The following is a 15,872-nucleotide window of genomic DNA, read 5'->3' on the forward strand; positions in this document are numbered from 1 at the left end:
TCCCAGGATCTTCTTCACGGATGCCTCTTTGGGGCCCCGGAACTTTTTGCTGCAGAACGGACACATCAGAGTTAGGACCAGAGGAACTGATGATCAGGGCTGGATTTCTGCCTCCGGCGCCCCAAGGCCGCTCTGCACCACAGGCTCCTAGCGCCTGCCAACAGCACGCTGCTGGGTCCTAGTTTCCACAAACGTCACATGGAAACCACTGTTCCCCCTCACATGCGCGCATGCAAGCGGCTGGGCGGCATGCCGCCCCAGGCCCGGGCTTATGTGGCCTTGCAACAAATCCGGGCCTGCTGTGTTAAGGGTAGGACTACATAATCAATTTCAGCGTAATCAGACAAAACACATGCAACAGAAGTAAGGTAAGAGATAGAAATGTCAGATTAAGTGGCAGCATTGATCCGACGCGACACGACTGTTGGATTTGATGCAGACGCTGCACAAAGTCGCGTCAGATCAACGATGCAACTTCATCCGATATTTCTATCTCTTACCTTATTTCTGTCGCATGCGACTTGTCACAGGCGTTTTGTTGCAGCGCGTCAGATCGCACTGAAATCGTCCATGTAGTCCTACCCTAACTCGACATTGTTTTATCTCAAACAAGTAGAGAATTTGCAGGCCGCGCACTCCTGGACATCAACACGAATCGCTCGTCTCCAAATAATTTAAAAGGTAAATACTTTATTAAGGTATAAGATCAATCATACAACCATAGCGTCTGAGGTCTGACGCGTTTCGTGATACAACACTTCCTCAGATCTTATACCTTAATAAAGTATTTACCTTTTAAATTATTTGGAGACGAGCGATTCGTGTTGATGTCCAGGAGTGCGCGGCCTGCAAATTCTCTACTTGACCTCTGGCGTTCCTTCCTAGTGACGGACTCGGGGCTGGCTGCACCCGGGTCACCATTCCTGCAGGGTAAGATTTTTAGCTCTGCTTTTACCGTTTGAACATTTGCACAGTGGACTTGGAGAACCTGGTGTTTATATTTAAGAGTGGGGTCCGGGGCAATGTGCACCTGGACCAACCGACATCTACGGTGAGCAGGGTTTAGTCAGCATTAAGCTAACGAGCTGGAATCAATACCCGCAAGATTATTATAATTTTAAGATTCAAGTTAAGCTTCAGAGCCGGATTTGCCCTTCTTGTATAGTTATCCCAAACAAGCCCTTGTTTGCACAAAAATACCCAAGATCCTCACCTCAAACTACCAAAAAAAAAACCGAAAAACATGTCAATTTCAGACTGCCCTAGGGTTCCACAAAAAACAATCTCCTCTGTTGAATGGCGCCAGGTATTTTAGGCAACCAGTATTTCTTCATTTCCCCTGCACATTGGTAACTAAGGTAACATGGCGGACAAATAACACGAAATAAGTCTTTTTTAATTAATTTATTTTTTTCTTAATTCTCCTGCAAACGTAAGAGGAACAAACAACAAAGGAAGCACATCATGTAAAAACGGCCAACAATGGTCGCTTCCGATTGGATAACGCTGAGCTACGACGCCTCCACTCGTCGTCATTGACTGGTGGCGGCTGCGTCATACGTCAATGCGCTTACGTGTAGTCGTGACGCCACTCTCGCGCGATGAGACTCGTGGCGTCGGGATTTTGTGGAACACTGCAGGAAGAAAGCTTGAAGTTAACAGCATTGCGGGAAGTGTAAGTAGCGACCTTAGGCTGCGGTGTGTTTGGGAAAGCGAGAGTGTTGGGCTGCGGGCATTTACTTGGATACGTGATTGTAGTAGTCTGTTCAGTTCCCACACGTCGGCTTTACACAGTGTTTACTTAAAATTAAAGTGTAAAATTATATGTAGTTCTACCGGAACATGTGGAAAGGGGCTACATGTCCTTACGGAAAGCATTTTAGCTCATCATGTCCTAAAATGCGTTCCGTATGTCCCTAATGGTACGGGGTGGGGGTATAGCTGGGAGCTGAGTTAAAAGAAGAAAGCTGCTAATATAGGGAATAAAGTACCCCCTCTTGTAAATTATAAGGATATAAGTTATGGAGGAGTTTCATGACCATATAAAAGCATTAGGCCGAAGGCTGGATGTTTTTATACAGGTCATAGAACTCAGAGGTAACTTCTAATATCCTCATATTTTGCAACTGGGGTACTTTATTTATTATAATACACAAGTTTCAGCGAGTCATGTGACAGAAATGACATCAGAACTCACCGTTTATAACTGATGACATCAGAACTCACCGTTTATAAGGATATAATTTACAGGATATTCATGGCTTTTGTGTATTATGATATAAACACCTGAGTGGCATCAGTTATTGCCCCCACCCCCAAATATACAGGCGGGTTATAAGTAAAGAATAATAGAACCAGGAAATCCAGGCATGTGTATTTTTTTTTTTACGTTTCAATGATTTAATTTTTTTAAACTTTCCATTTATTTAAACACAACCTACAGATAAGCTCTGTGATAAAAAAAAGAAAGAAAGAAATCGCTTATCTGCTCGTTACATGTTTATGGCAATTGTGTTTATTTTTAAAAAAATTTCTAATGGTATTTTGTAGTTGTCTGTATATTTCACATCAGTTGATAAATGCAGGCTCTATATGACAAATAATCTGTATTGTATCAGTCTGCAATTGCAGCTAAAAACATGACTTATCCGATTACAAGGGAGCATTTGGCTCGGTTGAACATCAGTTATAACTGCATGGCTCCAGTTATATATAATAATAATATTGTGAGTCGGTCTGATGGATGTGGATCACAATCTTGTCTAATAACCGATATGTGATCAGGTCAGTTGTGATGGCATTGCAGTATGCCAGGCTATTATAGGTGCTGCAAAGCTCTACGCCAGTGATCCTCATGCTGCTCTCCAACCCGTTGGAAGTTGCTCTCAGTGGCCTTTTCCTGGCTTGGAGGCAAGTTTTAGTTGCATTAAAACCAAGTGTACTGCTAAACAGAGTCTCTTCTAGGCTGACTGTCTAATAGCCAACCACACCCATATTTACACAGTTAAAGGGGACCTGTCACCCAGACACAAAAACCTGTATAATAAGTCATTTTCAAATTAAACATGAAATCCAATTTTTTTTTTTATTAAAGTATTCATAGCTGTAACTTGTTTAAAAATCTCAGCTGTTAATCAAATATTGCCTGCCCCTCCTCTATGCTTTAGGCATAGAGGCGGGACAGACAATTACTTTCACTTTCCATTCAGCACTTCCTAGATGTCACTGCTCTCCCCACATTCCCCCGTTCTCTTCAACATTTAATTGTGTAGCCAGGGCATGGGGATGGACATCGGGTCTCCCATTCTGGTGCACAAACAAGATTCTGAGATGATACAAGACTTGTCTTAATAACAGTGTCCACAAAATGGCTCCTTTCTGCTTGCTATAATTATTAATTCCCAGATTGAAGGAAAAAAGATTCAAATAATTTATACGGTGTAATTAAAGTTAATTTTGCTTGACTAATGTGATAAAATAGCATTTTTTTAAATAATTTTTTTGGGTGACGGGTCCCCTTTAAATCAGAAAAGAGTACAGTTCATCAAGTTCAACCCCTCCCAGTGTTCATACATGCACACACTGAAAACTGATCCCTCCGTACCCTCACATCGATTATGTACACTAACTAACTATAGATTGTATTATCACTTATAGCCTTGGATATTATGTCTGTCCAAGAAATCATCCAAGCCAAAGCATTAGCAGAATCAGCCATCACAACATCCCCCGGCAGTGCATTCCACAACCTCATTGTCCTGACTGTGAAGAACCCCTACGTTGCTTCAAATGAAAGTTCTTTTCTTCTAGTCTAAAGGGGAGGCCTCTGGTACGGTGATCCACTTTATGGGAAAAAAGGTCCCCTGCCATTTGTCTATAATGTCCTCTAATGTACTTGTAAAGTGTAATCATGTCCCCTCGCAAGCGCCTTTTTTCCAGAGAAAACAACCCCAACCTTGACAGTCTCCCCTCATAATTTAAGTCTTCCGTCCCTCTAACCAATTTAGTTGCACGTCTCTGCACTCTCTCCAGCTCATTTATATCCCTCTTAAAGACTGGAGCCCAAAACTGCACTGCATACTCCAGATGAGGCCTTACCAGGGACCTATAAAGAGGCATAATTATGTTTTCATCCCTTGAGTTAATGCCCTTTTTTATGCAAGACGGAACTTTATTTGCTTTGGTGGCCACAGAATGACACTGCCCAGAATTAGACAACTTGTTATCTACAAAAAACCCTAGATTCTTCTCAATTAAGGAAACTCCCAACACACTGCCATTTAGTGTATAACTTGCATTTATATTATTTTTTCCCAAAGTGCACAACCTTACATTTATCAATACTGAACCATATTTTCCTCACTTTGTCCCTCCCATTAACCTTTTTGCATGCTTATACTGCTCTCCAACTTTTTTTTTACATTTCAGTGTGGCTCATGGTTAAAAAAAAATATTGGGGAGCCTTCTCTAGGCTAGTGGAATACTTTGGCTGAATAATAATTGGGATCCTAGTGTTTTCTATGTGTAATTATTTAGGTTCCGATATTCAACTAACCCACAAGGGTGATAGTAATACCGTCCTGGATTATTTGTAAACCTAATTTCCTTTTCATGATCGCTTGAAATAAGTCTGGAGGGGAACATTATCACTTGTTACATGGGTTTGGTTGACATCTCTGGAAGTTACCAGTGACTTCATAGAACTACTAAATACTTGTGGCATAATATTCCATGGTTGCAAGATGTGCTGGGTTCTCACTAAACAACTGTTTTGCTTTCAGTCTGCAGGCAGCCCATAATTGTATTGCACATATTTTATAGGTTGCATTTTGTGTTGATATGTGCTTGTTGTAACAACAATGGAAGTACATTACTACAGGACATACAGAGATACTTGTTATATTTGGAGCCAACGCAGTTATCATTCTGGCCGACGTTTAAAAAAAGGTGTAAATATTATTTCAGTACAGTAGAAACCATACTGCACTCCCATACAGTAATTACAAAAGTGAGAAACGTTCACGTAAAAAAATAAATAAAAAGGTTAGACCTTCTAATGCTAAACCGTGTTTCTAGCTGTACAGGTGTGGGATCTATTATCCAGAATGCTCGGGACCTGGGGTTTATTAGAAAACGGATATTTCCATAATGTGGATCTTCATACCTTAAAGGGGTTGTTCACCTTTGAGTTAACTTTTAGTATGATGTAGAGAGTGATCTTTTGAGACAATTTGCAATTAGCTTTAATTTTTTTATTATCTAAGGTTTTAGAGTTATTTAGCTTTGTATTCAGCAACTCTTCAATTTTCATTTTAAGCAATCAGGTAGCTAGGGTCCAAATTACCCTAGCATCCATGCACTGATTTGAATAAGAGACTGGAACATGAATAGGAGAGGACCTGAATAGAAAAATGAGTAATAAAAAGTAGCAATAACAATACATTTGTAGCCTTACAGAGCATTTGCTTTTCAGAAGGGGTCAACGCCCATTTGAAAGCTGGAAACAGTTGGAAGAAAAAGGCAAATAATTAAAAAACTATACAAAAATTAAATAATGAAAACCAATTAATAAGTTGCTTAGAATTTGCCATTCTATAACATAATAAAATTTACCTAAAAGCTGAACCACCCCTTTAAGGAAAGACCCCTTATCCGGAAAAAACCCCTGGTCCCAAACATTCTGGATAATGGATCTTTTTTTTGTAAATTTTGTAAACATGAAATAAACCCAATAGGCTGGTTTTGCTTCCAATAAGGATTAATTATATCTTAGTTTGGATCAAGTACAAGCTACTGTTTTATTATTACAGAGAAAAAGGAAATATGCTTTAAAAAATTGGATAAAATGGAGTCTATGGGAGACAGCCTTTCCATAATTCTGAACTTTTTGGATAACTGGTTTCCGGATAACAGATCCAAAACCTGCACTTGATAAAATGCCAATTGCAAATTGACAGTTTATATATAATGCGGTCTGTGCCGAACTGCTCCCTGTGTTGTGCAACACAGTAGTCCATTATCTTCCTGTGAATAGGAGAAAACAACCTTGAGTAATAGGAGAAAACAACCTTGAGTAATGCGATCTTTTCTTTTATTGCTAAAGTTTTTTTGTTTTTAACATCTCTTTCAGTGTTTAGAATACACAAGCCATGGATATTCGGCCAAATCACACTGTCTACATCAACAACCTCTGTGATAAAGTTAAGAAACCAGGTAGGTGTGAAGAAAATTTTGAAAGATGCCAAAGTGTTGAATATTCTACATTGGATCTTTCTTTCCTTAAAGCTTTGCAGCTAGGCAAAGCACATTCATTTTACAGGGCTGCGCAATATGTTGGGCACATATGTTAATAATAATAATAATAGGCAGCAGCATTGCTGTGGGAACCCTTTATGCTGTTATATGAAAAGGATATGTAGTTAATAACAGTTCGTTGCATATTTCATACACTTGTTACTGCCAGTAACGCTCGTCACATTTGGGGATTCATTTCTAACCATCGCCTGACTTCTGTAGTCCCCTAAGAAACGAAACATGACTGTTTACTGATCACTGAAGAAAATGGTTGTCATGCTTTAAAGATGTAAAAGTAGTTGACTAAAGATTGCTCATTCGTCTACTCAGCTTCTGTTTCATCCACTATTTTAATTCCTAACCCCCGTTTATGCCATCTTGCTTGGCCTCAGTAGTAATCGTAGCCTTATATACTGCTATTACTCACACACTCATACTGAGGTTAAACACCAGCTAATACAAACTGATGTATACAGTTCCGAGCCACTTCCATGCCAAATTGTGTTGCATGCACGTTATTACTTTATAATTATTAACATGTATTCAACATACTCCCCAGCACTGTAAAAGTGTGTATACATTGAACATACAGATTGCATGCAAAAGTACAACGGATACAAGCAGTAAACAGTGTCAACAGAGCTTACAGTCTAATGCAAGATGGGGGTATGAAAGCCAAAGGGGTATATTTATCAATATGAAATTCAACTGGTTGTCTGAATTTTCTCACAATCTATTTGTCTACTTCTTGCCCCATCCAGTGCAGCACTGCAATCCAATCTTCTAAGAGTAGAGCACTCTTTGCTGACCATAGTCATCTCATGCATGCAATCACTAATATGCACGTAAAAATCATCCCGTGCAGAATATCCAAGGTTAGGGTGCTTTCTTTATTAAAGTGGAACGATCGCGAAAATGAAAATTTAATATAAGCTTCAGCATACTGAAATAAGAAACTTTCTAAATACATTCAATTAAACATTCTGCATTGTTTCTGAAATAATCACGTTTATATTCACTATTCCTCTCTCAGCATCTGTTTCTCTTCGTTCTGTCTTCATGCAGCAGTTGGGTGTCAGATATTCATTGACAGTTCCAATGTATCGTATAGGGGAGCTCATTTTGCCTAGAAGATGCATTAGAGCTAATTCTATTAAAATCACCAGAAATCCTGTCTCTCTACATGCAGAATTTGGGCAAAAGCCAGTTATTTTGTTTTGTACTGGAATCGGTTATTTGAGTGAGCTCTAATTCATCTGATAGGAAAGGGAGCCCCCTATAAGATATATTGGATCATTCCCCTGACACCCCACTGCTGCATGAAGACAGAATGAAGAGGAACAGATGCCGAGAGAGGAATAGTGAACATAAAATCGATTACTTCAGAATTTTTAATTGGTTGTATTTAGAAAGTTTCTTATTTCAGTATGATGAAGCTTATATTTAATTTTCATTTTTGCTATAGATCCCCTTTAAATGTAATATCTATGACAGGCAAAATGCATTTTCACTTCATTCAAATCCGTGCATTTGAGTTATAAATTAATTTTATTTTTACTGTGACATCATTATTTTTCTTTTATATTTTCAGAGCTGAAGCGGTCATTGTACGCGCTGTTCTCACAGTTTGGCCATGTGGTAGACATTGTGGCATTAAAGACCATGAAAATGAGAGGACAAGGATTTGTAATATTTAAAGAGCTAAGTTCTGCAACAAATGCTCTCCGGCAGTTACAGGGCTTCCCCTTTTATAGTAAACCAATGGTAAGTTATTCCTTATCACAGTATTTGTTTGTGATTTTGTTTCATCACTCTCTATAGAAAATGATGTTTTTATTAGTTCTAAACTTAGATGTAGATATTTTATTATAACGATAACCATAGTTGTTGAGTAACTAGGGACTCATGCAGGTTTGGATACAATTGCTTACTGATGCACCAAATCCAGGATTCGGTTCGGGATTCGGCCAGGATTAAGGCTTTTTCAGCAGAATTCGGATTCGGACAAATCCTTGTGCCTGGCCGAACCAAAAGTCACACAGCAAAAGGGCAGCACTCCGTACTTTAGTAAAATTGCCTTTATTTCCACATGCAGGGCAACATATACAGCAACGTTTCGAGCCTAGCACGGCTCTTTGTCAAGCTAACATATCACTTTACAACATTTCCTTTATATAGCATGTTAACACAGCACCACCTGGTGGAATTGTAACATAATATTTAAACTTTCAATTAGACAAAGTGTTTCACTTATCTGACAATGTTTCATTTAGAAGTCCAGTAGCAACAAATTATCAATAGTATATCCCCAGTGTGGCTGTGAATAAGGAAAATATTAAAATCATTATAAAACCACAATAAATTATCTAAAAACAGCAGTTAAATCATATTCCATATTTAATCCATTTGGAGTTAAAGTGTCTAGTTTACGGATCCACCAGGCCTCTCTATACAGGAGTTTCTTGACCCTGTTGCCACCCCTTCTTATCTTAGGAACAGCATCTAGGATCTGAAACTTCAACTGTTGTACTGAGTGTCCTGCCTCCACGAAATGTTTAGACACTGGCTGGTCCAATCTTCTACATCTTATGGCTGATTTATGTTCACTGATCCTGTCTCTGGCCGAACCAAATCCTAATTTACATATGTAAATTAGCTGCGGGTAGGGAAATCACGTGACTTTTCGTCACAAAAGAAGAATATTTTCCACTTTTTCCTTTCCTGACCCTAATTTGCATATGCTAATTCGGCCGAATCTTTCACCAAGTATTTGAGGATACGGCCGAATCACAAATAGTGGATTGGGTGCATCCCTATTGCTCCACTGTATATTGGCCCTCACAGAGTAAATCTCTCAATATAACAAAATTACACAATGAGGCACATTTATCATGGGTCAAATTTAAAATTCGTTTTTTTTTTGTTTTTAAACTCCCATAAATTCAAAATTAGACTATTCAAAATTCATTGGCGAAATAGAATTTTTTTTTTTTAATACTTGGACGAATTTAAACAAATTCAATCGAACTCGATTCGAATTTTTTCACCGAAAAAAAAACTTGAATTTCAGGAAGGCTGCAAACATCTCCAAACTGATCGCCAGGTTTTAGGTGGAGAATAGTCTTAATTTGAATTCTTAAAGGGCCAGAGTATGATAAATATCGAAATTCAAATCTAAAAAAAAAAACTCTTATCGAGTTTGGATAACTAACTGCCTAGTCAAATTTGACAGGTTTGACCATAAAAAGATTTCGAAAATTTGAATAAATCTGGCCCAATATGTCAGAGATACATGGCCTGCATTGCCAACTGTCTGGGACTATTCTAAAAGTACTGAATTAAAGGTGTTATTGCCTGACGACATGGGCCATGTCTGTGAAGAAAGAGTAGTCAGCACATGGATTCTCAATATTCTTTAGGGATGGTGCACGTTCTGCAATGGCCACTTCCCATTGGCAAACAGTATAATGCGAAGATTGAACAGCACCATCAACTCTTGAGTTATTTAAAAAGCCTTTATTTATGCTTTTGTGGGCATCACCGCAACGTTTCAAGCCATGCGGCCTTTTATCAAGCTTGATAAAAGGCCGCATGGCCTGAAACGTTGCGGTGATGCCCACAAAAGCATAAATAAAGGCTTTTTAAATAACTCGAGTTGATGGTGCTGTTCAATCTTCGGAGTATACTGTTGACATGGGCCAGCCAGAGTCTTGAGTCCTTTTGTACTATGGGGAGTGGGGTTTAGTTGACCTTACTGTCGTCATGCCACCCAGAAGGGACCATAAAATACACAAAAATGATGTCGGTAGGAAAACGTTCTGTGTGCATACAAGATTAAAAGGTATAAACGCCAAACATACTTATTTACTGTTAGATTCTGCTGATTAAGTCACTTTTGCAGCTCTTTAATTAGCCTGCATTTAAAGGAGAACTAAAGCTTAATTAAAGAAGTAGCTAGAAATGTTATACATTATGTTTTGTGCTTCTGTACCATCCTAAGGCAACCCCAGCCCTTAAGCAGTAAAGATCTGTGTCTCCAAAGATGCCCCAGTAGCTCCCCATCTTCTTTTCTGCTGATTCACTGCACATGCTCTGTGCTGCTGTCACTTACTGAGCTTAGGGACCCACTCACAATATACAGTACACATAGAATAGAAATGTCACAATATAAGGCTGATTAGTAATTAATACAGATAATTACTACATGGCAGCACAGAAACCAGTGCAATTAGCATCAGAATTTAATAATCAGCCCTGTAGCATCAGCTTATATTACAGACCAACCTCATTTTCTGCTTGATAATTTATGACGACCCCTAAGCTTAGCTTCTCAACAGCTGCTCAGAGCCCACTGAGCATGTGAGTGTCACAGACACTTTCCAAAATAGTGACCCCCTGTGACAAGTTTGAAGTCCTGGATCATTGCTTCTATTGAGATGCTGAAACTTTAGGCTGGTGCAATAAGTGCAGTATTTAAAACATGAAATTTTTATCTACAGTCATTTTTAGGGTTTAGTTCTCCTTGAAGCATTATAGGGACATGTTTATATCTGCTGTATGTAGAAGCAGTCCCATCGCTAATTTAATAAAACAGTAATTCTAAGTTTCCACCAGGAGCTGTGAGATACCTACAAATGCAAAAAGGTGCAAGAAGTGATTTTCCGTTCATGTTCTCAGACTATTTGCTCTAGTTATGTTTGTGTTCTTGTTTCCAGCGCATCCAGTATGCAAAGACTGACTCTGATGTCGTACTAAAGATGAAAGGCACATTTGCTGACAAAGAGAAGAAGAAAGAGAAGAAGAAAGCCAAAGCACAAGAACAGGCAGCTAATGCTGCAAATAAAAAGCCTGCTCTGGTAAGAACCATATAATATATAGTGCTCTTTTTTTCTTGACTATTTAAGGAGAAGTTGTCAAACTATTAGCATATTTATGGCACCAAAATGAACCTCCAGTTTTATCAGTTATGATCTGGTCTTATTTATTAATTATTGACTGCATTGAGCTGTAAATGCAGACTCCATGAACCCTCTCTTTAAGCAGCGTGTATAAAAGATGTACAGATCAGACAAAATCCTGTCCTTTTATTTGGTAACCTGCCTTATATGAACGAGCAAACTACAGCAGTTATATGGCAGGGTGTTTGATGTATTATCCTGTACAACTGAAATCCTTGTTAAAACTGCAGTTTTTCTATTGTGACAACCCTAAAAGCATCAGATTATTTACTAGTCGGGAGTCCACGTGGCTGATTTCTGTAGATCGCTAGCCAAGTCAGAGGGACATGCCCCAGTTCCAAAGGCAGTCGCAATACATCAGTTATATCAAAAAGATATATGTCCCAAGGCTTTTTTGTAGTAAAAATAAGTTATTAATAATCACATTAAAAGTTTTTGGTACATACTGACCCCACATTGCCCACCTTACGCGTTTCGTACCCTTCGGTTAAGGTGTCTTAACCCTAAAAGCATTCCATTCCGAAACCTTTTTCCTTTTACCCAAACTGCATTTTTTCGATAAAAGACATAAAATGTTTTTTATGTGCTCTACAAATAATCATTTCATTTTCATTTAATTTTGAACTGGCTTTCCATCTGCTGCCTCCTACTCAGACTGCTCATTATTTGCAATGTTTATAACATCATAATGCATCATCATTATTGAATGATACCTCTGCTAGGATTGGGGATTTCGTTAAACCAGTAGGTGCTGGGCAGCTGACTAATTATTCTTCATTGTACTATATTTTGTACTAATTGTGAATTTTGTTCTTCCAGGCACCGAATGCAAATAATGTGCCATCAGCATCCCAGAATCCACAGGTGAATTTATTTCTGAGGCTTTCATTAAAAAAAAGAAATATAATATATATAAAAACCCCCATTTAAGTTTTTCAGGGGGTAGAAAAAAATGGTGTAAAATCCAGGAAAATGTAAAATCAGGGAAATGTATTATGCATAATATATAGGTGGGACCACAAAACAACAATGCAAAATGAGGGATTTTTATTTTTTTGTGTGACTGTAATAACAGAATTTTTGGAGTTGATTAGTTGCATTATTTTTATGATGTATTATAATGTATGGTCTGAATTCATGGTCCCAGGGTATTTTTCTTTTTTAAAAAAAAAAAAGAGTCTGGGGTAGAAAGTTTTGTCCGTAACCCCAGTAAGAAGCATTCTCCTGCCCACATTTAAATGATCCTTCACGGGGGAGGGGGGCATAGCTTTAAACATTGGGTTGCTATTCCTCTTCTAACGCTGCCCTGCCTAGGAGTGTAACTTTGAACTACAAAAGATCATTATCGTGCAATTGGTTATCCATATAACATGTTTTTGCCTCCGACCCACTGTACTATGAAAGATGTTTCCTAACCTCCTGTGCTTCACTTCATTCCTTCTAGGGATGCGCCAAATCCACTATTTTGGATTCGGCCGAACCCCGGCATCCTTCGTGAAAGATTCAGCCGAATACCGCCCAAATCCTAATTTGCATATGCAAATTAGGGATGGGAAGGAAATATATTTTTTTTACTTCCTTGTTTTGTGACAAAAAGTCATGAGATTTCCCTCCCGCCCCTAATTTGCATATGCAAATTAGGATTCAATTCTGCCAGGCAGAAGGATTTGGCCGAATCCAAATCCTGCTCAAAAAGGCCGAATCCTGGATTCAGGGCATCCCGATGTTGAATTAAGTTGACCAGGTGAAACAGTGGGCTGCAAGAAGAAAGGGGCTGTTGTAAAGGTGACAGTAGTGGGTGATGGGGAATTTAAGGCAAAAGGCAGAGGCCACGTAAAGGAGGGAATCTAAAAGTATTACGTAGTCAGTAAAATAAAAAGCCGGCCTTGATTTGCTCTGGTTTTATCAAATCCTTTATATCATTTGTTTCTTGCATCTGTTGACAAGATTCATTCTAAAAACATAAAGGGGTTGTCCACCTTTAAGTTAACTTTTAGAAGGTTATAGAATGGCTAATTATAAGCAACTTTTCAATTGGTCTTCGTTGTTTTTTATGTTTTTTCGCCTGACTCCTTTCAGCTTTCAAATGGCGATCACTGGTCCCATCTAAAAACAAAAACCAAATGCTCTGTAAGGCTACTAATTTATTGTTATTGCTACTTTATATTACTCATCTTTCTATTCAGGTCCTCTCATGTTCATATTCCAGTTTCTTATTAAAATCAATGCTTGTTTAATAGGGTCATTGGGACCCTAGCAACCATATTGCTGAAATTGCTGAAAAAGTACAAATAGAACAAATGAAAACCATTTGTTATTTAAAGGCAAACCACCCCATTCACCCCAGGTGAAAAAAACAACTGTATACATCAAACTATGTTAACTGTACAATGAACAACACACTTTATCTATTGGTTTAATATCTTTCTTTTACTTTAGGTGCCGGACAACCCTCCAAATTACATCCTCTTTCTAAATAACTTGCCTGAAGAGACCAATGAGATGATGCTTTCTATGTTATTTAACCAGTAAGTCAATTACATGCTATATTTACTTTTATAACCATTGTAGAAAGGACAGTAACAAGAAACCTTAGAACTACAGTAGTGGGGAAATATTGATTATTGATATCCTGTAAATTATATCCTTATAAACGGTCAGTAGTGATGTAATTTTTGTCACATGACTCCTAAAACGTGTGTATTATAATAAATAAAGTACCCCTAGTTGGAAAATATAAGGATATTAGAAGTAACCTCGGAGTTCCTTCGGGCCTCGTGCTTTTATTTGGTCATGGACACATGAACAACAGTCCAATAAATAAAATTGATGTACCAAGGGGCGGATTTATCAAGGGTCGAAGTGAAAATTAGAATTTAAAAATTTGAACTTTTGAGATTATTTTAATGTAATTAGAGTGGGGAATAGTTCAAATTCGATTCGAGTTTAAAAATTCTAATTTCGAACTTTATCATGTACTGGCCCTTTAAAAATTTTAATTTGACTATCCGCCACTTTAAACCTGCCGAATTGCTGTTTTAGCCCATGGGGGATGTCCTGGACTAATTTTGGAGTTGTTTGGTGGCATCCTGAAAATCGTTTTTTTTTTTTTTATTTCTGAGAAAAAACTTGAATCTAATTTGTTTCGAATTCAATTCAAGTTTGCGGGTCGATCCCATTCACCCACATTTTAAAAATTAGATTATGATTGGTGGTTTTTAACTCGAAAATCGATTTTTCGGGAGTTTTTATAAACTCCCATAAACTCTAAATTTGATCCTTGATAACCCTGACCCCAAGGGGCACATTTACTACGGGACCATCGAATTTGATACTTCGATAATCGAAGTATTTTTTCGATCGAAAGCGGCCGTTCTGATCAAAGCAAAATTCGTTTGATTCGAACGATTTTACAAAAAAATACTTTGACTTCTAAAAACTTGCCCAAAAGCCTCAGGTTCTAGGAGGTCCCCCATAGGCTAAACAGCAATTCGGCAGGTTTAAGGCGTCAGTCGAAGTTTTTTAAAGAGACAGTACTTTTTTTTTTCCATGACAGTATCCCTTTAAATATTAAAAGTATCCCAAACAAGTCTTTTTCAGCCCCAAATCTTGTTCTAATTGTTTTGGAGGCTCTCCTCTTATACTGGGTTTGTTTTATATATTTGTGCATTTTGAGTTTAGCCTTGGTCCCATGTAGGAGGGGCAACCCACTATTTGCAGACTACTGCCCTATAGGCTTCAGTCAAATTAAGGGGGTTATTTTTTAAAATCCGAATTTCTCATATTTTATTTAAAAAAAAAACAAACCACAGCCAAACTCCCATGCCTGATTTTAGCTTATTTAGTAATAAAAAAACTCGATTTAATCTGATTGCGGAAAAACTCGATAACATCGACAGAGAAATTGTGAGAGAGAGAAAATGACCCCATTAAATTGTAGACCAGAATCGATCTCGTGGCACTTACACAGCCGTTTTTTTGAAACTGTCAAAATCAGTGTATTTTGCAAAAACATCTGAAAACATTTTAAATAACCAGTTCCATGTATAATATAAATGCTACATCACTGGGCTTCATTATCTTCTTATCCTTATCACTTTTATAGATTTCCCGGCTTCAAAGAAGTGCGTCTAGTCCCGGGTAGGCACGACATTGCGTTTGTGGAGTTTGACAACGAAACAGAAGCAGGATCGGCTCGAGATGCACTTCAGGGATTTAAGATTACACCTTCCAATGCTATGAAAATTACATTCGCTAAAAAATAGAGCAGAAGGAGGACACTGATGGACTTATTTATGTTTTGGTTCTGTCCCGCTGTCCCCCATGAACTGGTGAAGATGAAAAGGTTGTGTTTTATTAGTTTTTTTTTTGTTAGACTCTTGCAATAAAAGCAGCATTGCGTTTTTTTTATTTTCTAATCTCTGTGTGCGGTATCTTTATACAAATAGCCTGTGTGTTTTATACATAGTAGTGCAGAGATGCATATACCTGTATACTAGCTGCCTGTTTTGACCAGGTTAGCAGTTTAATGGTCTGTTTTGTCAGGTATCGATCAGGTAAGATGTAGAATCCTGCAAGACTCTGACTGAATCAGCCTGTGGGTGTGTTGTTTCCTGGAGT

General features: G+C 38.1%; 1 protein-coding gene across 2 annotated transcripts; it reads left to right on the top strand.

Annotated features, from left to right (window-relative positions):
• Positions 1 to 1,607: 1,607 nt before the first annotated feature.
• snrpb2.L (small nuclear ribonucleoprotein polypeptide B L homeolog) lies at positions 1,608 to 15,670 on the top strand. Of its 2 annotated transcripts, none has more exon segments than NM_001094725.1 (7): positions 1,608 to 1,675; positions 6,131 to 6,213; positions 7,886 to 8,058; positions 11,010 to 11,150; positions 12,072 to 12,116; positions 13,692 to 13,780; positions 15,358 to 15,662. In NM_001094725.1, coding segments are annotated over 6 exon segments (672 nt in total). In that variant the 5' UTR covers positions 1,608 to 1,675; positions 6,131 to 6,149; the 3' UTR covers positions 15,518 to 15,662.
• The last annotated feature ends 202 nt before the right edge of the window (positions 15,671 to 15,872 follow it).

This window comes from Xenopus laevis, chromosome 5L (genome assembly GCF_017654675.1).
Source record: "Xenopus laevis strain J_2021 chromosome 5L, Xenopus_laevis_v10.1, whole genome shotgun sequence".
Lineage (NCBI taxonomy): Eukaryota > Metazoa > Chordata > Amphibia > Anura > Pipidae > Xenopus > Xenopus laevis.